The sequence below is a fragment of the Geotrypetes seraphini genome, chromosome 19 (genome assembly GCF_902459505.1).
Source record: "Geotrypetes seraphini chromosome 19, aGeoSer1.1, whole genome shotgun sequence".
Classification (NCBI taxonomy): Eukaryota; Metazoa; Chordata; class Amphibia; order Gymnophiona; family Dermophiidae; genus Geotrypetes; species Geotrypetes seraphini.
In genome coordinates this window covers 34,078,511-34,105,187 of record NC_047102.1, presented here as the reverse complement: position 1 = coordinate 34,105,187, position 26,677 = coordinate 34,078,511, and the positions used below count along the sequence as shown (strand labels likewise).

Sequence of the window (26,677 nt, the reverse complement as noted above, 5' to 3'; positions counted from 1 at the left end):
AGGATTAATTTTTTTATTTATTTTTTTTAAGTGGTAGGTTTTATTTCAGCAGGGAATAGAATTGGCTTCCAGAAAAAAAAAACAACAAATGAAATTTTGCTATTTTATGTTTTCTTTCCAAAATAAGGGGTCCTTTTACTAAGGTGCCCTAACAGATTTACCACACGCTAAATCCTAAGGCATCCAGTATATTCTATGGGTGCCTTAACATTTAGCGCTTGCTAAATCGGTTAGTGCACCTTAGTAAAAAAGATCCCTAAGTGCATAAGCATTGCCGTACTAGGACAGACTGAAGGTCCTTCAAGTACTTGGCAGAAATGAAAAGAAATAGGACAAGTTGATGACATTTCCAATTTCATTTTAGAAGAAAATGCATCCCTATTACCATACTAGTGAGGAGATTAAGAGAGTGATTCAGGAGGGCCAGGCAAATATTTGCTTGCTATCCTGAGTCTGAAAAGTGGCTCCTCGAGAGCCTGAATAAGTCAATAAGGCAGGATTTTATGCAGGACAGAATGCATTATCTGCACATTAAATCATTCCTTTTGGGACATACAAAGTCACCCGTATTTATTTATATAATTAGGTTGCGACTGCCTGCCCGGGAAGCTCAAGACCAAGCACAAAAATATTTGCTTTTTCTGCTCTTTAGTGGAGCAACTGCCAGCAGAATGCTACAAATGTGATGTCAACACTCTAAGGTCAAGAAGCCAAAAGAGCTTGCCCATACTTCAGTACACCACTGCTTCATTTAAACATTCCTTCAAAGCTTTTCATGACCTGAGTCTATAGAATAGAATAGGAGAATTGCCAGCATCAAAGATACACATGGAAAATGTCTTTAAGCTACGAAGCATAAAGAAGTCCTGACACGGAAGGTCAGTGTATGAAAACAATACAAATATCTTTTCCTAATACATCAATTTTTGTGTTTCACTCCTTGAACGCTTGCCGTGTCTGTACGGGAAGATCATTAACCTTTTAGCAGCTGAAACGCTGGAAAAGGCTATATAAAAGAAACATCTGTTTCTGAAACAGGTGTTTCTTTTATATAGACTAGTCCATATGCAGCCTTTGCCCTGTTTTCCTTTTTTTCAGCATTTAAAAATATACTTAATGAGACCAGCTTGAGGGAAGAAAGTATACAAAATTAGAGAAAAGTTAGAAAAAGCTATAAACCGTACAAAATATACCTGAAAAAACCCTCCAGAAAGCCTTCACTATCTCATGTCCATAGACCACAAAAGGAAAAATGAGAGCGCCAAAAGGAATACAAATTAGAAACAAAAACCATAATCGTATTAACATAAATTATTTTAAAAAGCAGCTTAAATTCATTATCTACCAAGTGTTAAATAGAAAGATGCAGTAAGCACTAATGCATGCTTATCGCAGGAAAAAAAAATGACTCACCGCAGGGTGCACTGAGGCATCAGCTCAAATTACTGCATGATGATTAGGGGATGAGCACAAGCTACCCACCCGCATGCTAAAAACTAAAATTTGCTTAAAGGGCTGGGAGCAGAGAGTGGACGTGGTGTGTACTAATGTATTAGCATATGGTCATTGCTGCATGATATCTGATTAATGCAGGTTTAGTGCATGAGTTCCTACTCCTTACAAAATAGGTGGCAGTAGCAGTTCACACGCTAATGGCTACATGCTAGTGGGAAAATTTAGCTCATGGTCATTAATACAAAAAAAAATAGGAAAATTGGCCATTGTACCCCAACTCTTACCCAGTTTGGGCTCAGGCCTACCTAGTGGCAGCACATCTATGAGGTAGCTGGTGGGGGGATCCCCTAGCCCCACAAACTAGAAACTCCAAAACCCTCTAATTTTTCTACCTTCAAAGGGCTGATCTTTGCTGGCAGCAAGCATCATGACTGACACACCCTGTTCACACTGGATCCCACAACTTCCTGTTTCTGCAGAGGTGGAGTGCATCAGAAGGAAGGCTGTGGGGCTGGTGTGAGCAGTGTGTACCAGTCATGCTGTTCGTTGCCGGCAAAAATTGGCTTTTTGAAAGGTAGACAGCGGCAGCAGGGGGAGTGGGGAAGGATGGATCAGATTGGATCACCACGTCTCGGTGGGAGAGAGAGAAAGAGATGGGATTTTCTGCCCACCCAGCTGGGGTCCAGATCCACCCATAATGGTGTGTCTGGCTATGCCCCTACCTCAATGGTAAAAAAGGCCTTAGCAAGCAGGAATTAGCTCAATAAGGGCAAGCTATGGTTACTTTTTACCGCAATATGTTGAAAAGTTCAGAGAAGTGCTAGTAAACAAGACAAAAACTTGTCCTGGAATAAAGCCAATTTTCAGTGGGCCTGAGCCCAAACTGGGTAAGCACAACTTTTTCTCGGCCCCTGCCCAGCCCCTATTCTTCACCTCTCCTCCAGCACCTCATAACTTGAAAATATAAATACTTTAGCTACTAAGGATCCCCAAGCTCTGGGTGCTATCTTCCCTTCCTCTGCCACTTGGTGTGACCGAAGGAGCTAGGAATCTTCCCAACTTGCTACTGTAGAAGTTCCTGTTTCCTTTTGTATTTCCTGTGGGAGCATTTTGTTTCTTTATTCAAGAGTTTGTCTTGATTGTTATACTGACAGAGTTATGAAACTTCCATTTCTAAATTTCGATGCACAGCTTATTTTTTTAATATCAGTCCATGATACCCTGGAGCAGAAGGAAGAAATGTTATAGACGCTGGCGGGTGTCATTGTTAATAATACTCATCTTTTAAACCTTTGCTCACTCAAGGCATTGTACGGTTTTACATAAAACAGAATTTTGTTAACAGCATAATAATATGAGGGGCTGCTGAAAAGTTCTCAGCTTAACCAAAAAGAGAATGATGTGGAGCCACGAAACTTACAAGTTATTCTACACTTTTGACACTTTTCGTTTCAGTGATCTGTGATTAAAAAAAAACCAAAACAAAAAACAACAACAACCCTAACACAGCTTGATAAAAGGGGGCTAGGATGGTATCAGGACTTAAAGACATCCCATATGAAGAATGTCTGACCAGGCTCCGCCTATATTCTCTCGAGAAGCGCAGAGAAAGGGGGGACATGATAGAAACATTCAAATACATCACGGGATGAATTGAAGTGGAGGAAGAAATCTTTTCCCTAAAGAGTCCCACGGCGACAAGAGGGCATCCACTGAAACTCATGGGGGGAAGGCTTCATGGTGATACCAGGAAGTACTTCTTCACCGAGCGGGTGATTGATCAATGGAATGGTCTTCCACGCCAGGTGGTCGAGGCCAGCAGTGTGATCGACTTCAAGAATCAATGGGACAAATAGGTAGGGGTACCACAGAGTTATGCTTAAAAAATGGATACCCCAGGGAGGGAGGGTTAGTCTTGAGTGGGCAGACTTGTTGGGCAGCCGGCCCTTATCTGCCGTCATACTCTATGTTTCTATGTGTAAACTTTAAAAAATGCAAACAGGATTGCCTGTGGCAAACAGCGTGCTTTAAAATACCAAGTACCATGTGCAGTTTTACAGTTGCAAAAGAGAGTGTATACCAAATTGCATCTGCTCTCCTGTTTGCAGCTTAGTACATTAGCCCCTACTTTATACAAATGGCAATGATTTACCCCAAAGCACAGGATGTAGAAGCTCCCCTGATTCCTAGTCTACTGCACACTGTAACATAGTAACATAGTAGATGATGGCAGATAACGACCCAAATGGTCCATCCAGTCTGCCCAACCTGATTCAATTTAAATTTTTTTAATTTTTTTCTTCTTAGCTATTTCTGGGTTAGAATCCAAAGCTCTACCCGGTACTGTGCTTGGGTTCCAACTGCTGAAATCTCAGTCAAAACCTACTCTAGCCCATCTACACCCTCCCAGCCATTGAAGCCCTCTCCAGCCCATCCTCCCCCAAACGGCCATATAAAGACACAGACCGTGCAAGTCTGCCCAGTACTGGCCTTAGTTCAAATTATGTCCTCTGGTTTTACCATTTTCTTTTCTCTGGAAAAGATTTTGTTCTACGTTAATACCCTTCAAGTATTTGAACGTCTGAATCATATCTCCCCTGTCTCTCCTTTCCTCTAGGGTATACATATTTAGGGCTTCCAGTCTCTCCTCATACGTCTTCTGGCGCAAGCCTCCTATCATTTTCGTCGCCCTCCTCTGGACCGCCTCAAGTCTTCTTACGTCTTTCGCCAGATACGGTCTCCAAAACTGAACACAATACTCCAAGTGGGGCCTCACCATCGACCTGTACAGGGGCATCAACACCTTCTTCCTTCTGGCAGCAGCCACCGCCTTGTCACACTTTTTTTTCGCCTTTAGATCTTCGGACACTATCACCCCAAGGTCCCTCTCCCCGTCCGTGCATATCAGCTTCTCTCCTCCCAGCATATACGGTTCCTTCCGATTATTAATCCCCAAATGCATTACTCTGCATTTCTTTGCATTGAATTCTAGTTGCCAGACATTAGACCATTCCTCTAACTTTTGCAGATCCTTTTTCATATTTTCCACTCCCTCTTCGGTGTCTACTCTGTTACAAATCTTGGTATCATCCGCAAAAAGGCAATTGTATTTTTTGGTAAAAAGCAGCAGCAGCAGCAGCCATTTTCCCCACATGGTTTCAGATGAACCACTTCTTCTGTACAATATTTCCAGGCCCAACTGGCTCTGACAAATTGTGGATCTGAACTTAGAACACTCATACTGTAGGATAGGGGTTCAACTAAGTCCTCAGAAAACACGCAACCAGTCAGGCTTTCAGGATACCCACAATGAATATGCATGAAATAGATTTGCATACAATGAAGGGAGTGTATGTAAATTTATCTCATGCAGGTGAAAACCTGACTGGCTGACTGTGCTTCCAAAAGAGGGTTTAGAAACACTAATCTATACAAATACTCCACACATTCAACATGTAAAAATAACATGGGAGTACTTGTAGATAACTCAATGAAACCGTCTGCGCAATGCATGACTGCGACGAAAAGGGCAAACAGAATGCTAGGAATGATTAAGAAGATGATCACGAACAGATCTGAAAAGGTTATCATGCCACTGGTACACCCCCACCTGGAATACTGGTCGCCGTACATGAAAAAGGACATTGTACTACTCGAAAGGGTCCAGAGAAGAGCAACAAAAACGGTTAATGGACTGGGGGAGTTGCCGCACAATGAGAGACTAGAGAAACTGGGCCTCTTCTCCCTTGAAAAGAGGAGACTGAGAGGGGACATGATCGAAACATTCAAGATATTGAAGGGAATTCACTTAGTAGAGAAAGAGAGATTGTTCACCCTCTCCAAGGTGAAGAGAACGAGAAGGCACTCGCTAAAGTTAGGAGGGAAAAGATTCCGTACAAACGTAAGGAAGTTCTTCTTCACCCAGGGAGTGGTAGAAATCTGGAACGTTCTTCCGGAGTCTGTTATAGGGGAAAACACCCTCCAGGGATTCAAAATAAAGTTAGACAAGTTCCTGCTGGTACGCAAGTAAGACTAGGCTCAGTTAGGGCACTGGTCTTTGACCAAAGGGCCGCCGCGGGAGTGGACTGCTGGTCACGATGGACCTCTGATCTGTCCCAGCAGCGGCAATACTTATGTTCTTATAATGAATGTGGCTGTTGGGAAGACTGTTCGGACCACACAGGTCTTTATCTATTATCATTTACTATGTTACTTTTTGGCATCCAGATTTACAGATGTTGACACTGTAGATTTGCAGCAGTGCATCTGTGGCACTGATAAGCAAAAGAAAACGGATGAAGTATGTAACCCACCATTACAAGATAAACACCAGAGCAGCAAAGGAAATGAAGTGCCTTGCTGGGGTAATTAAAACACTCTGATTACAATGCAAATAATTGTGTGTTTTTTATTAATCACCAGCATTCAAGATTAGTACTGGAGTGATACTAAAGATAATTATGTTTCTAGTGCTGAGTGTGGTTCCTTAATAATTACACAGTAGTTAATACAGAATGCTACCCTTGGACTGGGAAGTTCTGCCTCACAATTATGTTATCTGAAGCTGCTAATTATTACTGTTAATTTGAAATTCCTTTGGTTTGCTGGGGCAGAGTGACTTGTCCCTTAGTGCCACGTCTGTCAGATCTAATCCAATCCAGCATTTTCTGTTAATTCCTGCCTTCAAAAAGGAAACTCGCTCACTGCAAGGAAGCTGTTTCTCTATCCATGGCCTAGTAATTAGAGCATCAGATTATGAACTGGGGAAACCAGGGTTCATGTCCTGCGTTTCCTACTCATGTTTCTTGTGATCTTGGGCAAGTCATTCCATTCTCAGTATTTTATTTTATTTCATTTTTTTAAAGATTTTCTCCCAATATGGAGCAAATGCTTAGTAGATAGGGCCAGAGGCATAGCCAGAACTTGATTTTTGGAGGTGCCAAGGGTGGATTGGAGGGGGGCAATTGTATCCTATGAGTTCTACCCCACCCACCCCCATCAAATTGCACCTTTGATGTCAGGGATGCTCAAGCCCCGCCAGCCAAAGACATGCTCTGTCAGACCCTTTGCCCGTGCTGCCTAAGCAGCAAGAAAGCTGGTAGGGTGCTCTAGCCTCCAATGCCAGCACGTCCACACTTGCTTAGTTCAATACATGTACTGAGTATGCATGGAAGTGCTGGCATTGGCAGCTGGAGTCCGGAGCACCCTGTAAACTTCCTGCTGCTCAGTCAGAATGGACAGGGCTCAGGCAACAAATCTCTTAGGTTCTGGTTCACAAAGCTGTGCCAGCCACAGCAGTAAGAACTACGGTGCTCATAGGAATTCTATGAGCATTGGAGTTTTTACTTCTGCGTCCGGTGCTAAAAAAGCTAGTGTGGCTTTGTAGCCAGCTTACCCAAAGCTAAGATGTACTGAGAGACCGGATCCGATGTTGACACATGCGGTGTCGTCTTGGTCGGTGCGGGCTTTGGCGGTGTCAGTGATGATGGCTCCGCTTCCATCCTGGCACCGAAAAGTTGACGTTGCTGAGGAATGCGATTTTTCAAAGTTCTCTTCTCCAAAGTAGAGCAGTGTGTGCAAGACTCGGTACGGCGCTCGAGTCCCAAGTACTGTACACACCAGTAGTGAGGGTCAGATGGAAATAGCCCAAGCACAGCGACCGCACCTCTTAAACCTGATTGGCGGGTGTGACATTGACGGGAAGACCGCTTGAGCAAAATCGAAAGCAATGATGGAAACGGCGAAAAGGCCCTACCGGGCCGAAAGCCTGCAAGAAGAAAAAAATGAAAATTTCTTTCTTTTTTTTTAAAAAAAAGAACAATTAAACTAAAGAAAAGATACAACGTGACTAAAAGTCACAAGCCGCGAGAGCGGGAAGGCAAGCGAAAAATACTTTCAAAAGCCATGGAAACTAGAAAACTGTTTTTTTGGAATACTATCTCTGTTGATCTGAGAATGAAACAAAACTGTGGGACCCTTTTAAGAACATAAGAATTGCCCTATTGGGACAGACCGAAGGTCCATCAAGCTCAGAATCCTTTTTTCAACAGTGGCCAACCCAGGTCTCAAGTAGATGTTAGCATGCACTAAGAGCCACATGACAAGTGCTAATTCTGTTATTGTGCACTAAGGTTGAGTAAAAGGGCCCCTGTGTGACCTTTGGTTAAAAAAAAAAACCAACAAAAACCTTCAAAGCTCAGTTGTTCAGTCAATTGTCAGAGGACTAATCTGGAGCTCTTATGCTAAGAACTTAAGCACATAAGAGTTGCAATTCTGGGTCAGACCAAAATCCATCTAGTCTAATGTCCTATTTCCTGTGGCCAATCCAGGTCACAAGTACCTTGGTTTTGCATTTTCAGATTTTCAAATGAAGCTTTTGTTTTGTGTGTGTGGTTTTTGGAAATTGCGATATGTTTAATTATTGCTTATTTTGGCAATATTGTAAGGTTTATGTTTTATGATATTACTGTATTTTTTATTATTGTGAGAAGCCTTGGGTTTAGTTGACCTCTTGGAAAGTGGCATATTAAGGTAAATACTTAAGATACTCAGTCAGTAAATTTAAAGCCTACAGCTGGCGTCTTGGACTGTTTCCTCTTCGTGATGCTGTGTATAGGAAGGTGCTCACCTGCATCCTTGAACATCTCCACTGTTGGTTGGTTTGTGAATGGAAAGCTAATTCTAAAACAATTAATACTGTGAGAAATAAGGAATGATTTAGGAATGTTCAAACTATGAACTCATTTTCCTGAAATGATGATAAGAACAAGGCAAGTCGTCTGAAACCTTATTCTGGCTGTAATTAGCAATCAGTGTAATTTCACCAACTGATAAACATAACATTTGTATACCACATTAACCTTCAGATCTATGCGGTTTAACAAAAGTAAAATACTGCTACATCACCGAATAAAATACATTTTCAATCTTTCAAAAATATCCTCAATAAATAACCCCCTTTTTTTACGAAGGCATGGCGCGGGTTTTAGTGCCGGCAGTGGCGGTAACTCCTCCGACGCTCACAGAATTCCTATGAGCATCTGAGCAGTTACCGCCACTGCTGGCGCTAGAACTCGCGCTAGGCCTTCGAAAAAGAGGGGGTAAGTCTTTAATAGTGTCCTAAAATTTTGATATGACGTAGATGTAAAGAATAATTGACGAAAATCAGTATCCCAAGTAGCTGCTTGAAACGAAGCTGTCCGAGTAGAACGTCTACGATGGGAAAAAATAAATCGATCAACCAAATAGGCCGGAGCCATCCCAGATATTACTTTGTAACCTAGGCAACTGCACTCTAGCTTCCATGGGGAGCTCACTGTAATAAGGCGTTATGTGGTCCGATTTTTTTAATTTGAAAATCAGACAAATTGCTGCAGTGCAGGACTGGATTTAAAGTTTGCTCTCTCATAAATAGCTGATTTCTCCCCATGTCCCAGGCACAACTGGAAAAAGAAGACTGGGTCCCTCCCTAACCCTTTTGACCTTATTTCTTGGGCTGTAGGATCAGAGCTTTCAGAGGGAGTAAATTGGCAAAACACATCAGAACTAAGGTGGCTTTTTGTTTGGTGGGGGGGGGGGGAACCAAAACCTCTCAGGGATTTCCTTGTTACACTCCAATGGGAAATAAATGGATTGCTTGAGGCACTTAAAGTAAATTATTTTAATAAAGAATGAGAAAAACAAGGAGCGAGAGAGAGAAGGGCAAGAGCAAGGAAATGTCTCAATTCCATGGCCAAAAGGCAGTATCGGCTCAAAAAATCTTTCATTTACGCCCTGCTATAATTACAAAAATCTAATAGCTATGAGATGGAAGCAGCCAGTGGGGAAAATGTATGACATTTAGCTGGCCTAGTCCCCTTCTGTCTCAGTAGACTCCCACTCCCTCTGACTAACTTTTTCAGACATGACATTTGTCCTGGTTTGGAAATGCCTGCGATTGACTAGCTCGAAGGTCTTGTGGAGATTATGAGGGAACAGATTAATTGAGTTACCAAGCACTAATTTGCTCTGTAAAAAGCAAATCACAGCATAATAAACTGTAGGAAAGGGAGTAACAATTTAGCCTGTTTGCAATAACAGAGCCACCACATGCCCCTCAAAGATATCAGCGTTACGTCACTGAGCTAGGCATTTTTTCCCTCTTCTATCCTGTGGCCTCCTAATATTATTTTCAGGGCCCTAGTTCTCCTCTGCCCTGAAAATGTGATAATTAAATTGAGTGCAAAGTTACATGCACAAGTTATCAAATGGTGCTAGTTATGCGCAAACCTTAAATTGTTAAATTAGCTGGTAACCGGTGTTAGCAACCAATAATTGGCTTTAACCTTTAACGAGGATCCATTGGAGGGCAAGTCTGGTGCCAGCAGCTGCGGTAATTCCAGCTCCAATAGCGTAGATTAAAGTTGCTGCAGTTAAAAAGCTCGTAGTTGGATCTTGGGATCGAGCTGGCGGGCCGCCGCGAGGCGAGCTATCGCCTGTCCCAGCCCCTGTCTCTCAGCGCCTCCTCGATGCTCTTGACTGAGTGTCCCGGGGGTCCGAAGCGTTATACTTTGAAAAAATTAGAGTGTTCAAAGCAGGCCGGTCGCCTGAATACTTCAGCTAGGAATAATGGAATAGGACTCCATTGGAGATAAACTTTTTGTGGCCATTTTGAGATGTCCACCTGCTTCAAAAATTAGCACCTTTAGTGCACATTTATTTATTCATTTTTATAGCCCGTCCTCCCCAGGAGCCCAGAACAGGTTACAAGAATGTGTACACAAAGTTTTCAGGAACAGAGATATGTACAGTGGTGCCTCGCATAACGGACGCCTCGTACAGCGAACGCTGCGCATAACGAACTTTTTGTCTTGCTCCCTATAACGAACTTCGTTTCACACAACGAAGTCGCCCGAGGGGCCCGGGGGGGGGGGGCGGAACTACTCTCGCCGAAGCCGGGAACAGCAGCACCCTCCTGTCTGAATGCAGTGTTCCATCATCTCCCTCCACCTTACCTTAGATGCCGAGTTTTCCGGCTTTCTTTTTCGGCCAGCCACACACTTTCAAAGAGCAGCACATGCGCGCATGCTCTGTTGTTCAATCTTCTCCTCTGACGCAACCGGAAACCGGAAGTTGCAGGAGAAGAGAACATTGATCAACTTCAGCAGCTGCGCGTGCACAGCTTTTTGAAAGCGTGCGGCTGGGTGAAAAAGAAAGCTGGCAAACTCTGCATATAAGGTGAGGTGGAGGGAGGGAAATGTAGGGCTGCAGAACGAATTATTTTCTTTTATATGTATTCTTATGGGACAACAGGGCTGCAGAACGAATTATTTTGTTTTACATGTATTCTTATGGGAAAACGCGTTTCACACAACGAACGTTTCACATAACAAACTTGCTCCTGGAACGGATTAAGTTCGTTGTGTGAGGCACCACTGTATATTACAGTCAATAACATGCTACAGGATCAAAACACAAAGCTATAGAATCAATAACTTACAACTTATAGAGAATGTGACTAAGAACACATGCTTTGCAGAATCTAAGAAAATAAATTATAGAGTCACGAATGGGTATTAACATATCTGCAGTGAACGGTGGAAGACCTGGTTGGCAGGCTCAGGTGTTCTGAGGTAAGGTATGTCAAGCAAGGTCTGTTAAAGTTTGAGGCCAGAATTGATCCGGTCCATGAAAAGAAGCATCTTTACTGCTTTCTGGAAGGGCAGTAGGTTATCAATTGCCCTAATGGCAGGAGAGAGTCGATTCCGTAATTTAGGAATGTTATAGGAATAAGATCGCTTTCAGGCTGTCTCCTGATGGAGACATCATCTCAGCACCTAATTTTAGGTGGCCCTTTTACAAAATCACGCAAGAGGCTTTCAGCACCGGCTGACACACTGAATGTTCTGCACTGCTCCAATGCTCGTAGGAACTCTATGATTTGCACCGGCCGACACTAAAAACCTCTTGTGCCGTTTTGTTAATGGGGGAGGAGGTAAATATCTTAAATAAATAAATAATGGAACCCCCCTACTCCTTGGCATTAACAATCTTGTCGTCTGGATCTTTACAAAAATGCTCAGCAATATTCAGTCACCATTTTTTTAAAATGCTGGCTGCAGCAGCTCAAAAACATCTGGATTTCCAGTTCTAGTATAAACATATTGCTGCGTAGTGCTTGTCTGGATAGTAGATGCTGCTGTCTGAATAACATAGCGACATAGAAAATGATGGCAAATAAAGACCTTTTCATGCACCCACGGTAATCTGTGAGTAGTGGTAGTGATCATACAATAATTTTAACAAAGAGGGCCTCAAAGTCCATAACTCTATAATGGGGATATCGTCTCCCTTAATGAGTTTAAATTATTTTCATTGGCCCGGTAGCGGGAAAATACCTCCAAATTTGGAGAAAACACTTCTCAGGTTAAAAAAAACGCTAACCAAACTAGTATCAAATCCTAATCACCAGTCACAAATTAAACTTAAAGAGTGGCGGACCCTCTAGAAGAGAGCAGATCCTTGTGTCTTAACTTAGGTAAGTTCAATAATATCCAATGTGACTTAGCTTGTGCTCCAGTGGCTTTTTCCCGCCGACGAGACTAGTTAGTCATTAATTATACTCCAAGCGGTCCCCAAAAATCTGAAGCAATTACCAAAGATCCGCTCTCACATAAATCTCGACAAGAAGCTCTGGCCAAAGGCCTTGTTTCGCACCAGCTGCGTCAGGAGAACAATGCTTCATGCCACTATGAAGACAAAAGAGTGACAGAATTCAAAAAAGTGTGATAAACAGAGAGAATCACTAGGATAAGTGGAATAAATGTTAAAGAATAAAAGAAAAAAACCCAACAACATAAAATGTGGTGATATTCTGCAAAATTTTTGAAGAGTTTGTTTCCTCCAGACAGATGGACATAACTTCATTCCAACATTCCATAGAGTGGAAAGTTTTAAAAATCCCTGGCGGCAGTATTCAGTAGGACTTATCCAGCCAAGAACAGTGCCTAACTGGATAAATCCCTCCCATTGGGTCCATTCAAGGATTTTTAGCAATATTGTGTACAAAATCAAGACAGATCACCTTGGCACTGTCAAGGTAGTTTTGGGCGATCCAGGGGCAGAGCCTGGTCAAAGTTAGCATTTACCTAATTAGTGGTGATTCCAGTCTACTGTAGGAGTCTTTGCCTCTGGAAATACTGCTCAGTGAAATGAAATGAAGCCGCAAACACGTTCTTAAGTACAAGTCGTACATAAGTCGGGTGTCTGTAATTCGGAGGACTGCCTGTAGTACATCCTGTGAAGAATGATGCCTACATAGGTTAGAAGAGATGGGGACAATTGCTGAGCTCAGTGTCAGAGACTGGAAGAGAGATTCATGAGGAACGGAGGCACACTACTCATGGAACTGCCGGTGTGCATAGAAACTGCATTCTGTTTTTAAAAAAATTGCTGTTCTAGATGATAAAAAGTAATGTTCTTTAATTTTTATAGCTGGATTGCCCCGTTGGCACTCTATACATAAGTTTCTTTGATACTGGTAGCTTTATTGCAGTTGCAAAAAATATTTTTTTCCTTTACACAGCAGTTTCAGTTACTCTTGTGCATACTGAAGTCTCCTGGCTACATATGAACATTTATTAGTTCCTGGTATAATTTCTTCATTTTCTTTACTCCCTTTGAAAATATATAGGAATATTTATGTCTTTCCCTCTGCTTTTGTTTACTGCTGCTGTACTATAGCAAGCTGAATTATCCTGAAGCTAAAGTTGGATTTTCCAGTATACCTCACTGACACCTGATCGGTCACTGTTACAAAAAGGGAGACCACTTAGGGGCCCTTTCGAATGGATTGTTTGGGGAAAAGCGCTTTGCTGAGCTGTAAGAGGTATAGGGCCTTGGGAAAGAGTCTTCTCCTGAGTCCTTGGAACTCACAAACATCGTTTATATGTTCTCTTGTTCTTCTTTTTTTGTTTTGCAGACTGATCGGTCGGGTCACACCCTGATGTACCCTGTCGGTGAAACGCTGGCCTCCGTTGGTGTGCCGATCAGCATTAAGATAAGTGGAACTTGTTCCTCTATCTGAATATATTTTTTATGTGAAGCACAGTTCATGCTCAAGTGCTCATTTTTAAACGAAGGTTTTGCCTGTGAGGTTATCGCTCAACCACCTATTATATCCACCTTTGTGGTGGTGGGAGGGCCCGTTCTGAGGCTTTTTTCTTCTTTTTGAGTTAACATTGAGCTTTACTGGCTTTTCATTATCTCTGCACAACTGTAACATCATTTTATCTTAACAGTCTCCAATTGAAAGTGTATAATTTGCATACATTGGTTTTCAATACATCTGTGTTGGTTACTGCACATACCCTAGGTATGCCACTGGGTAATGTATTAATTTTTTTAATAAACCAGACAGACATAAGGTGCCTCTGCAGATTCCACTCCCAACATATTAGTTCACCTCAAGGCTCCAATCCCCATTTCAGCAGCTCTATACCGACCAAAAATACTAGACTGACCGGTGAACGGAAAAAGCTTCTGAGTGACAGTCCTGGAATCCTGCTGCACTTCAGAAAAGCAGCTTCCTCGAAACAAGAAAACATAAGGAACAAACTGCAAAGTGTTAGTCATCTCAGGAGCTTATATCACATGTGATAACTGTGATGGCTGCAATGAGTATGATGCCTTCTTCCAAGCTCAGGGGCTTTTGCATTTAACATTTTATACTGTGGTTATTTTATATTAGTCCAACAGCTCTCCATTATTGTTTGTGTGTGTTGGGGGAAGGGAGTGCTGAAGGGAGCAGGGCCTTCCCTTAACTGTTTTCTCTCTTAATGGTGCATTGATGATATGCTGGAGAAAGTGAAGGCACAATGAGGGTTGTATTTTGCACAGTCAGGAACAAAATGCTGATTTTCTGTCTCAGCTAGTGGCCAATTCTGCAAACCCTAATGGGTTAGCTTTGTGGAGAGAGATTTTACAGAGAGAAAGCAGAGGGAAAGTATGTGCATTAGAGAGAATATGATTTATAGGGCGAGGGAAAGGGAGGAGGAGATGGGGTGGGGGAGGGAAGGCTACCAAGAAATGCAGAAGTGATGTTCTTACACAAAAAATGGTAAAGAATAGAATTTAATTCATTTAAATAGCAAATAGTAAGGAATAATTACTTATGTGCATTAAGGAAATAATGTGTGGTTTTGGCCAATATTGGCCAAACGTTAAGATGTGTTATTGTACTGTTAATCCCAGTTATTATTAACTCTCACTGCATAAAATGGGACCCATGGTACAACAGCATGGATTCGTTGTAAAATAGTACATCCTAATCAGGGCTGGATTAAACTGAATTAATGCCCTAAGTACAGCCCCATTACTTAACTGACAAGACATTAAACCCCCCTCCTTCACCACCACCACCTTTTACTAAACTGTGACAGAGGTTTCTACTGTGGCCCGGAACGCTAAATGCTCCAACGCTGCTCTAAGGCTCAAAGGAATTCTATAAGCATTGGAGCAGTGTCGGAGAATTTAGTGCTCCAGTCCACGGTAGAAACCTCTACTGCGGCTTAATAAAAGGGTGGGGGGTAAGACTCAATAAGTGCTGAAAAATGTCATATTGTACAAAATAAAACATCATATAATTTATAATTGTTAGAAAAGTGCTGAAATTCAATAAAAATATAGAAACATGATGGCAGATAAAGGCCAAATGGCCCATCTTGTCTGCCCATCCGCAGTAACCATTATCTCTTTCTCTCTTCGAGAGATCCCAACTGCCTATCTCGGGCCCTCTTGAATTCAGACACAGTCTCTGTTTCCGCCACGTCTTCTGGGAGACCGTTCCACGCATCTACCACATTTTCTGGGAGAAAAGTATTTCCTTAGAGCCTATCACCTCTTAACTTCATCCTATGCCCTCTCATTGCAGAGTTTCCTTTCAAATGAAAGAGACTCGACTCATGTGCACTTACATTATGTAGGTATTTAAACGTCTCTATCATATCTCCCCTCTCCCACCTTTCCTCCAAAGTATACGGATTGAGATCTTTATGTCTGTCCCCATATGCCTTATCACAAAGACCACACACCATTTTAGTAGCCTTCCTCTAGACAGACTCTGTTTGAAGGTGCGGCATCCAGAATTGTACACAATATTCTAAATGAGGTCTCACCAGAGTCTTATACAGAGGCATCAATACCTCCTTTTTCCTACTGACCGTACCTCTCCCTATGCAACCTAGCATCCTTCTAGCTTTTGCCGTCACCTTTTCAACCTGTTTGACCACCTTAAGATCATCACATACAGTCACACCCAAGTCCCCCTCTTCTGTCGCGCACATAAGTTCTTCACCCCCTAAAATGTACCGTTCCCTTGAGTTTTTGCAGCCCAAATGCATGACCTTGCATTTCTTAGCATTCAATTTTAGCTGCCAAATTTCAGACCATTCTTCAAGCTTCGCCAGGTCTTTCTTCGTGTTATTCACACCATCCAGCGTGTCTACTCTATTGCAGATTTTGGGATCATCTGCAAAGAGGCAAATCTTATCCAACAGCCCTTCAGCAATATCATTTATAAAAATGTTAAAAAGAACAGGCAGCAGACAGCAGTGAGTTAAGTGTATGATAGCTAAGGGGAAAAAACTCTCTGTCGCTCCCTTCCCTTGGTGCCCTAAGCACTTGCTTAGTCTGCTTAATGGTTAATCCAGGGGTAGTGCAATTTTAGACTTATCGGACCATAAAGCACATAAGGGCCCATCATAGAACCCTTGCATCTTCAATTTCTTCAGTATTCGTTCAAAGTTATGGAGAAAAATGTTTTCATTCTCAACGGAGCTAAATCCCAGCTAAACAACATTTTGTATCCATTTCTGTCATATTCAAGGGAATCAAGGTTTTATTTAGATTTTGTTCCACGGGGTCCCATTGTTCCTCAGCACAGCTGACATTCACTTTCTTTTCCCAGGCAGTTCTGTGAATGCATTTCTGTAGAAGCATATCTCTCAGTAGATTATATAGTTTCAACACTAATCTTTTGTAGAAATACATTTGATACAGATGTCATGTATAGTGAGCTGGAGGCAAAGAGACTTTCCTTGATTTCTTTTTATTGTGAACATGTTTCAGTTGCACACAAGACTACTGTTAAAAAGACACAATTGAGTTTCCAATTTTTAAATTGGTTCAGTGCAGGTTTTTGAATCTTTCCCTGGAGCAAACAGTACATAAATTATTCTGAATGGGCTTCAATGTTGCTGGTATTTCTCCTCACTCCGCCTTCCAGCCCAATAACTGGAACACTTCTTTTCAGGTTATAAATATTCACCCCCCCCCCCCACCCCAATATTCAGTCTGCGATGGTCAGTACTTAAACACCAGCCTCTGCAAGATTTTTTTATATCCTTGATATTCAGCACTGGTTTCAAATACTGGCTGGTGCTGACTATCTGGCTATGATTAAATCATATTTATTGAGCAAAAGTAAACCAGCACTGCCCACACAAGAACCAACATATCCAATCTGAATAGCAAAAACACAGTAAATAACACGCTCAAACAATTTTCATTTTCAACCACCAAACCCCACCCACAACCCAAATCCAAAAATAAGGCAAGTGAGCAAAAGAAAAGAAGAAGAAAAAAAGAGAAGGCAGGAGGGAGCATAACAGCAAAAAGTACATTGCTTGACTCTTACAACATCTTAACATTTCAAAAATCTAATCCTCGCAATGGGGGAGAAGGCATTCCAAAAGGGTCCCCAAATACGCAGGAACTGCCTGCCGGCTGGAGACTCCAAGGTGCGCAACTCTGTGCTGCCACCATTGTTGAAGAGTAGGAGCCCGCTGCTCCAGCCAAAGCATCAAAATAGCCTTTTTTCCATGAAGTATCGCCCGTTGAAGAAAATCCGGGTAGCCCTTCGGTGCGGGAGATTGCAGAGAGAAAACATCAAACAAGATCAGGGCTTCCAACTTTATGCCACACTTCCAAAGGGAGGAGAGGGTCCGCAGCAACAGGTGCCAGAAGCGCTGCACAGCCACACCTGGGACAGCTGGAGGTCGGAGCTATCCCAGCCGAGTGAGCCCTGCGGAGACATATGGAGACGGAGGGCAAATTTATATTGGAGCTCCCAGCTGGCCACACTGAGCGTGACCTTACGAATAGCAAGAACAAAGGTCTTAAAGGTAGCATCTGGCAAAGTGATGGAGAAATCGGACTCCCACGCTGCTGCGTATGCTCAATATCCCAGGGTAGGAGAGGAATCTGAGAGCGCCCTATGGTGGTAACTCAAAGGAACCTTGTTCTGGGTCTGCAAGGTGACACGAGATCCCAGTTCCTCCTAGACGTCTTCGGTCAGATCAGACCAGTTCACTGACCTGATTAAGAACAGGGAGGTCTGTTGGTCATTAATTTAAATTTTGGCAGGAAAGTTTGTTGGTCACAGATTTGAATACTGGCGGGAACGTCCGTTGGACCCAATTTTAAATTCTGGCGGAGAAGTCTGTGGTCACATGTTTTGAATTCTGGTTCTTAAGAACGAGATAAATCAGAAAGAGAAAACACATTAAGGGGTCCTTTTTCTAAAATTTAGCAAGCACCATAACTCATAGACAGCCCCAGCAGGATCCTGCAGCATGATCTCTCTCTCCAGCTCCCAACTTCCCCACCTTCCTTCCCCATTTTCCTGAATTTTTCATTTTCCGGCAGCCGCTGCACATCGTCAATGAGCAGGCCTGCCCTGGAAGTCTTCATTTTGCAGCGATGTTGAGCAGCAGCTGCCCGAAGATTTAAAATTACAGCAGCCGAGAGGAGGTGGGTGGTGGCGCAGAGCCATAACTGACCACCAATTATTGGGGAGGCCAGGCCCCTGTAACCTTCCCTGTTCTGACACCTATGGCATACACTACTGAATCAGAATGCGTTGAGTACTGTGTAGCCCAAAAGTAATCTAATCTAATAATTCATTTCTATACTGCATAACCAAAAAGTTCAATGTGGTTTAAGTAAATTTTAAAAATATCATACAAAAGGATCAGTTTGATTAAATACTAAACAGATGAGTTTTCAATTGTTTTCTAAAATCAGAATAAGACTCAGAACAAAGTAACAGAGGTTTTAGTTCCCTGTTGCAGAGAGCCGCTGAAATTTTTTATATCGACATCCTTTAGTTGATGGAAAAGTGAACAAGCCATGAGTATTTCGCTTATGTTTAGATCCAACAATGGAGAATGAATCGAGAATATACCGGTAAGTGGAAGTCATACCAAAAAGAACTTCATAACAAAAACACGAGCCTCAACAGGCAACCAATACAATTCTCTGTAAAAGGGACTGGCATGATTATATTTCCTCAAGCCCAAAATCAAGCGAACTGCAGCATTCAGGACTATTCTCAACCTTGAAAGTATACAATGGGTTGTGTGGTATTGAGCATCCCTTAATAAAAGGCAGTCAAAATCGAGAAATGTTCATGAAAGTACACAGAGAGGGAATGAATGCAAAAGAAGAGTCAAAGACACAGAAAAGATGACAGGTGTAAGGTAAAAACTGTGAAAGAAGAGGCAGGAGGTGTCCGCCCAGTAGACAGGTGGAAGGGGAAGGCATGGTATAAGACTGGGAAGAGAATAGGAAAAGGAAATAAAGAATGTATGTTATATAGAGAAATAGAAAGTCAGCCCATTGGATATGATAAAGTGAAGCGAGGGAGGGAGAGGTGGCAGAAGAGAACTGACAGCTAGAATACAAACAGACGAAGGAAACTAGGGCACTTACAGTTTTTATTAGCATATGAATTTAATTTATTGTCATCTCAGCTTCTTTAATCACTTTTCAACCTTTTTTTAATGATACCCATATGCTGCCAGGAACAGGCTTTTATGACTTTTGTTCTCTCACCTGCCCCAGAGCTTCCATTTCCTGTGTAATTACAGTACAGGTCCCACACAGCATTCATCAAAGCACTGCCTCACGTCTTTTCACTGATGCATCTTATCTCCCGTGATATTCCACTTGGGGAAATAGTAACACCTGCCACTTTGCTAATCAAAGGCCACTTGCTAGTTCCTCCCTTGTCCACCTGGTGGCAGAGTTGATGTTTCTTTCAGGGCTTCCTTGGCACATTCATATCTGGATTTAAACAAACAGGCTAAGGGTTACTTTGCTAGCTGCTTATCTATAGACCTTCAAATGTCCTTTTATTTTGACAGTGATGTGGTCTGTCTCAAGTAATCTACCATTACCTGATCAGATCAGAATTAGCTATTTATAGCTCTGGAATTTCATTTTTCAGCACTGTAAAGTCATCTTCAGCAATTAATCAGTCTGCTGTAGGCAGCTGTGAAAACTCGCTAGAGTCGGGGGACTTATTACCAAGGTTATGGCTAGTAAACTTCAGGCCATTGTAGAGCTGCCAAGTTACCCAGTTCCAGGAGAAAAGTTTTAAGCCAGTCCTGGATTTCTGACAACCCTCTATTCTGATGCATTAGGGGAGAGAGTATGTAGAGAGTGAAGGAAGCAATAAAGACCTTTAGGCTCAAGGGCAGAATTCTTAGTGGGAAACTGAGAATGAATGATTACTTGCCTGTATTGATAAACATGTAAGAGTTGCCTGAAGTAACAATTTTCTAGAATCTAGGCAGAGTGGGGCCAGGAAGGAACTGGAGAAAGAGAATGTGCAGCTACACCATACGAGTACCTGCTTTTCTTTGACTCTGGCATCAAATGGTTATCTGTTCCTCTTTTTCACATAGCAAAAGCCTGCAAGCACAATGCAAGTTTCAAGTTTATTAAGATTCGATATCCCGCAAATCAGTCTATATCTAAGCGGCTTATGATGCACATTAAAATCAATAACATAAAATCGAAATAAAATGACAAAAAACCTATAAAACTTGACAGAGTGAAGCCTGCACTGGCATAGTTAATGTACTCCTGTGCAAATTTTGCAATGAATAAATATATGTGAAAGCAAAGAACAGGATTATACATTTGTTTCAGATACTTGGGTATAGCACCCCCTAAAGGATTTTCATAGATTTTGGAAAGGAGGAGAGATTTCTAGGGCATTTGTATCCAATGCCTTATGTAATATAGCAGGCATGTCCAACTTTGAACAGGTCGTGATCTACTTTCTCAGGTCAAAAGTGCTGGTGATCTACCACCATGAAAATTAAGTTTCAAATTAGTTTCAAATTAAATTTTAACCCAATAAATTTGGAGGATTCCTTTCCCCCCATTTTTAATGAACCTTCTGTCATTTACTTGGATGTGATCAGCTGTTAAGCAAAAACAAAAGAGACAGACGAAAATCCAGTAAGAATCATGAGGGGAAATGGAAAGTACATTTTTTCTTAAAGTTTTATTGAGTAATAATTTTCTTTAACTTTTATTGAGTAATTTGTGTTAAATTTAGGTCAAGTATTGATCCAGGCTGATTTTGCACAATCTTTAATATTTTGCTCTTGCTCATTAGTGAGACGTCTGAGTCTGCATTTCATCCACCAGCTTTTTGAAGTTGGGTGAATATTGCGTGAGGGCCAGTCTCAGGGAATCCTGGAGATGTTCATCTGTCATGTTGGAACGTTGTGTACTCTGTCATTTTCAGATGGGAAAATGCAGATTCACACAAATAAGTTGAACTGAAACAGGAGTGTACAGCTTCACTGCATCTTCTCGAGTTGGAAAATTTGTCTTTAGGCACTAGCTTCCAAAATGATTCTTGCTCAGCACGGGTCTTGAGAAAAATAAGGGTTAATATTTTGTTTTCAATGAGTAATTTTTACTCATAGCAGCTGCAGTTTCTTTAATGTCCACATCTACTTTGAATGGGTATGACAAGTACTCCACAACTGTTCCAATTTTTTGGAAGTCACAGAATCTATTTTCGAATTCCTGGATAACAGAACAGATTTCTGTCACATACTTCTTGTTCTGAAAAACAAAATTTGGATATTGTCCCAGATGGTCCTGCATATTAGGAAAATGATCAAAAGTGTTGTTTTCAAGGTCAGTCATCATTAGCTCAAATTTGCTCTTGTAGGATAAAACTGTACTCATCATCTCACCAATGCATTTGTTTTTACCTTGTTGTTCAAGGTTCATATCACTTAGTTCACCTGTAAAGTCAGCGAGAAATGCCAGATCACATAACCACTCCTCATCTTCCAACTCTGCTTGGTCATCTCCCCTCTCCTTCAAAAACTTCTTATTTCATTCAACAAATCACGAAATCTTTGCAGAAATTTGTGTCTACTTAGCCACCTTACATCTGTGTACAAAATGATTTCCACTGCCCCTTCATCAAGAGTAAGATTGAAAAGCCGTCTTTGAAGTTATCTTCCATGAACTGAATTTACAATTTCCAAAGTGATGTCCATGACAGTCTTTGTATTGAGTCTCTTGCTTGCTAAAACTTGCTGGTGAATGATGCAGTGGTAAGAAAGGAAAGCTGGGAAGTTGTCATGCTGTCATTGCTCTTGCTCCATCAGTAGTGATGGAAACAACTCTATGCAATGGAAGATTACACTGTCACAAAAGAATGGAAAGAACTAAATATTTCCTAACCAGTAGTTCTCCCTTTTAAAGAAATCATTCCAAATAGTTCTTCTTTAACACTGAAGTCTTCAAAAACCATCCGGATAAAGACTAGTAACTGGACTATGTCTCTTATGTCTGTAGATTCATCCCGTTGGAGTGAGAAAGCAACACAATTTGAAACATCCTCCAACAATTGTTCAGTTGTGTTTCTACACATTTTTTGTATTCGCCGCACGACGGTGTTTCTTGACAATTGTACATCTTGAATAGCAGCTATGATCTCTTTCTTATTTTTAAATCCTTCAAAAAGATTGTCAGCTGCTTCAAGAAAACAATCTTTTACAAATTCCCCTTCAGTGAAAGGTTTGCATTTCTTTGCGATCAGGTTGCTGACCTTGAAGGATACTATGGTTGCATTAACCGAATGTGACCTTGGCTTCACCATCAACTGTTGCTGAGTAGTCAATTTCGATTTAAGTTCTTTGAGCTTCAGTTTATGAATTTCACTTTTAGTGGAAAATCAGCATCCAACTTATTGCTATGCAGAGCCTTATAATGACGTTCCAGATTACCCTTTTTGGGCAAGGATACTGGGACGTTACAAATTAGACTGAACCGGAACGTACGCAGGTAAGGTTAGACTCAATGAGGGCACTGGTCTTTGACCTAAGGGTCACCGCGTGGGCGGGCTGCTGGGCACGATGGAACACTGGCCTGACCCAGCAGCCCAAAGGCAGGAACTACTGTCTCTGTGCATTAGATTCAACATAAGTTTGAAGTTGGTTGAGTGGTTTGAAGTTGTTTGAATACCACTCTCAAGTATGGTAGTTTTGAACGAAATGGAAGTTTTGATATTGGCCAGTAGTTATTTGGAATATGAGGATCTGCATTACATTTTTTCAAGGGTGGCTTAAATGCTACTGGAACACTGCCTAAGTGTCAAACCTTAAAGGAAGTCATATTGAGCATTGGAAAATAATTAATTAAAATAGTGCACATTTAATTTTCCCTGCCACCAAATTTCCCCGTCTCACCCCACTGAGCTACTTTTTCATGCCACCCGGCTGGAAAAAATTTCTGTGGAGAACATCAATATACAAAATGTATAATGAGACATCAATATACAAAATATCTAAACTGACAGATGAAATGTATATACCTGGTTGCACAGTTCCTGGAACCAGCTATTTTTTCAAAGATAAGTTAATAATTTCTTTGATTTTTGCTATTGCTATTAAGAATCAAGCATAGCTTTAGCAGCTAGCAACACAACAGTCTAGTTATTTAAACCTGGATAAACCAGTATGCACTGAACACTGCAATGATTGGTGGGTGAGGCGGAACACTATGCCTTCATATCTCTGAGCAGAGTTCTTTGTACAAGACTATGTATAAAGTTTTATGACCACATCTTTATGAAGTGATCTTTTCAAGTAGTGACTTTTTTCCTTTCCGTAAAAGTATGGCTAATGCAAATGCCTTGGCCGAGAATCATCCTCAATTGGTCTAGCTGGGCGCCATAAAAGTATAAGTGAAATGTCTACTTTGGACATTCCGCATAATCCAGGGATCTTAAAGTCCCTCCTTGAGGGCCGCAATCCAGTTGGGTTTTCAGGATTTCCCCAATAAATATGCATTGAAAGCAGTGCATGCACATAGATCTCATGCATATTCATTGGGGAAATCCTGAAAACCTGACTGGATTGCGGCCCTCAAGGAGGGACTTTGACAGCCCTGGCATAATCAGTCCTGCCACGGAAGTTGGGTAATAATTTGAAACTCTAAACCAGGGGTAGGGAACTCCGGTCCTCGAGAGCTGTATTCCAGTCGGGTTTTCAGGATTTTCCCAATGAATATGCATGAGATCTATTTGCATGCACTGCTTTCATTGTATGCTAATAGGTCTCATGCATATTCATTGGGGAAAACCTGACTGGATTGCGGCTGAGGAGGGACTTTGACAGCCCTGGCATAATCAGTCCTGCCACGGAAGTTGGGTAATAATTTGAAACTCTAAACCAGGGGTAGGGAACTTCGGTCCTCGAGAGCCATATTCCAGTTGGGTTTTCAGGATTTCCCCAATGAATATGCATGAGATCTATTTGCATGCACTGCTTCAATGCATATTCATTGGGGAAATCCTGAAAACCCAACTGGAATACGGCTCTCGAAGACCGGAGTTCCCTACTCCTGCTCTAAACATTATGCGTTGCCCTTACCGCCCAATACTCAGTTATCTAAATCATTGGTCCCCCAACCCTGTCCTGGAGGACCACCAGGCCAATCGGGTTTTCAGGCTAGCCCTAATGAATATGCATGAGAGAGATTTGCATATAATGGAAGTGATAGGCATGCAAATCTGCTTCATGCATATTCATTAGGGCTAGCCTGAAAACCCGATTGGCCTGATGGTTCTCTAGGACAGGGTTGGGGATCACCGATCTAAATTATATACAGTTCAGTGTAAATCAGGGGTAGGCAATTCCAGCCCTCGAAAGCCACAACCCAGTCGGGTTTTCCAGATTTCCGCAACGACTATGCATGAGATTGACCTCTACTAGTGCACCTAATATTGGGACGGAAATATTTTATTCCAGCAGCAAATCAATAAAACAAATTGTGTAGCCAAGGGGATTAAAAACCCCTCGGCTACTGACAGCGCTAAGAACGACTCGCAAGAAATCAAGTAGTGACATAGTGCTAAACCTCGTTGCTGAAGCACTTCCTGCTAGCGAGTCCGGCCCTCCTAGAACGTCATTTACTTACGGTGGCCGAGCAGGCCCTGTCAAGTCACGTACATTGACGCTTTGACAACGACAGCGTCCTCAAAAGAGGCGAAAACGGAACGAGCGTTTACGAGTGGTTTAGCGCACGCACGCGCACTGAGGCTGCGCCAGGAACGATTTGTTGTTGTTTTTTTTTTCCGCGCCTCAACTGCCTCGATCGCAACGTCAGGGGCCGCGCGCATGGGCGTTCCATTTGCGGCCGGCGCTACGGGAGCGATCAGCTGATTCTGGGCGTGGGCATGCGCAGTGTAAGCGTAGGTGGGGGGTGAGATCAGCTGACGCAGCTTTCCGGGGCAGAGACGTCCGAGGCGGGGTGGCAGAGCGCAGGAATTGCGAGGAGCCGGCAGTTGGGTGTCGGGAGCGAGTCGCTCCCCTGCCTGTGTGTATGTGACAGCCCAGGGAGCCAGAAGAGACAGCTGCCTTGCGGGGGGGTGTGTGTGTGTCTGAATCTGGAAGAGACAGTTGCCCGAGGCAGAGAGTGCGGGGCAGCCATGGCAACCACGCTCAGCACGCAGAGGGGCCCGGTGAGTCCTCAGCCTTGTCCCCCCCCCCCCGGATCAGCTGTAACTCTTCTATGCTCCAGTGCAGGGCTAGGGCGTGAGGGGCTCTGCCTGGCAGTGTAGCTGAGGATTAGCTAACTTTGGGAGGGCGGACCTGACTAGCTGTGATTCATTAGACTTGCACAATCTTTGGAAAGAGCAGAGAGGGTTTTTTTGATTGCACGTGGGAGGAAGGACCTGCTATGATCAAACTAGGTAATTGGCAATCACAACCCATGGTTTGCTAGATGCAGGGATGGGTAGGGTTACAAAAAGACAAATATATTTCCATGTCACATAAATTAAGAGATGAGTAAAGGTGATATATTGAATAAAATTGGTCAACTTTTAATACAGCATGCCTAGTTGCTCCTTCCTATGTTGGCTGCAATCTCAAAATGATAGCCAAGACCTTCAGCGGCAGTCTCTTGAGACTGCTCATGATCTTGGTGGCCATTTTGACAGTGGAGATGGCAGGGTCAAGACTGAGTGGGGGGGATCAGTCCTGTCTCAAAAAGGCCACTAGAAGACCACCAGGACGTCTAAGGTAGATTGTGAACCCATGCTTCAATGGCTGGAGGGTTTAGATGGGCTGGAGTAAGTTTTAACGGAGATTTCAGCAGTTGAAACCCAAGCACAGTACTGGGTAGAGCTTTGGATTCTTGCCCAGAAATAACTAAGAAGGAAAAATTTTAAATTGAATCAAGTTGGGCAGATTGGATGGATCATTCGGGTCTTTATCTGCCGTCATCCACTATGTTACTATATTTTGATTGACTTATAATCGTTACATCTTTAGGATTAAAGCTAAATCTAGAGTGGATTAAGAGTGGACAAAGAGTGGATTAAGTGCCATACAAGATAGAAATGGTGACAGGGAGTCTCCCTGACATGCTTTAGGAATGACAATTGTTCATGATGAAGTGCAGTTTGACACATTTTCAAGGTTAGCGTGATGTACTCAATCAATCCATGGTTTCTTTTCTACATTTCAAGGCTATTTATTATCCAGAAATGTAGGATGCTGTCAAAGGCATTCTTGTAGTCAATCCATGCTGTACTGGGATTGCTTTTATTAGCACTGACCTTGATTGCTTTGGTTAATATTAACATGTCTTTAGTTCATACATTCCCATCTTATTGCTATGATGTTATTAGAAGCATTATGATTGCATATTCTTTTGGCATCTATAGCTGATGGTCTGTATGTAGACAATTTATGAATTTGTAATTTTAAAGATCCTACTTTAGAAGAATTGGTTTCAAGGGTTTTTGAAAAATAGGTCTTATCAGGTAGTCAGTGCTGGTCAATACTCTACCAGATGGGTACATGAAAGTGGAGTCCCTCAGGGTTCACCACTTTCTCCAAATTTATTTAATGTTTAC

General features: G+C 42.2%; 1 protein-coding gene and 1 long non-coding RNA gene across 5 annotated transcripts in view; one reads left to right on the top strand and one right to left on the bottom strand.

Annotated features, from left to right (window-relative positions):
• Positions 1 to 16,583: 16,583 nt before the first annotated feature.
• Positions 16,584 to 24,933, bottom strand: LOC117352139. Its single transcript, XR_004537593.1, has 4 exons — positions 24,733 to 24,933; positions 20,126 to 20,187; positions 19,327 to 19,557; positions 16,584 to 17,960 (listed from the first exon to the last, which is right to left on the bottom strand). It is a non-coding gene; the product is annotated as an uncharacterized LOC117352139 (long non-coding RNA).
• Positions 24,934 to 25,008: 75 nt separating this feature from the next.
• Positions 25,009 to 26,677, top strand: part of TOLLIP (toll interacting protein) — a 77,517-nt gene continuing 75,848 nt past the window's right edge. For all 4 annotated transcript variants that reach the window (XM_033928285.1, XM_033928287.1, XM_033928283.1 and 1 more), the window contains exon 1: positions 25,009 to 25,276. In XM_033928285.1, the coding sequence (XP_033784176.1) occupies positions 25,244 to 25,276 (33 nt within the window). In that variant the 5' untranslated portion in view covers positions 25,009 to 25,243. The remainder of the gene's footprint in view (positions 25,277 to 26,677) is intronic.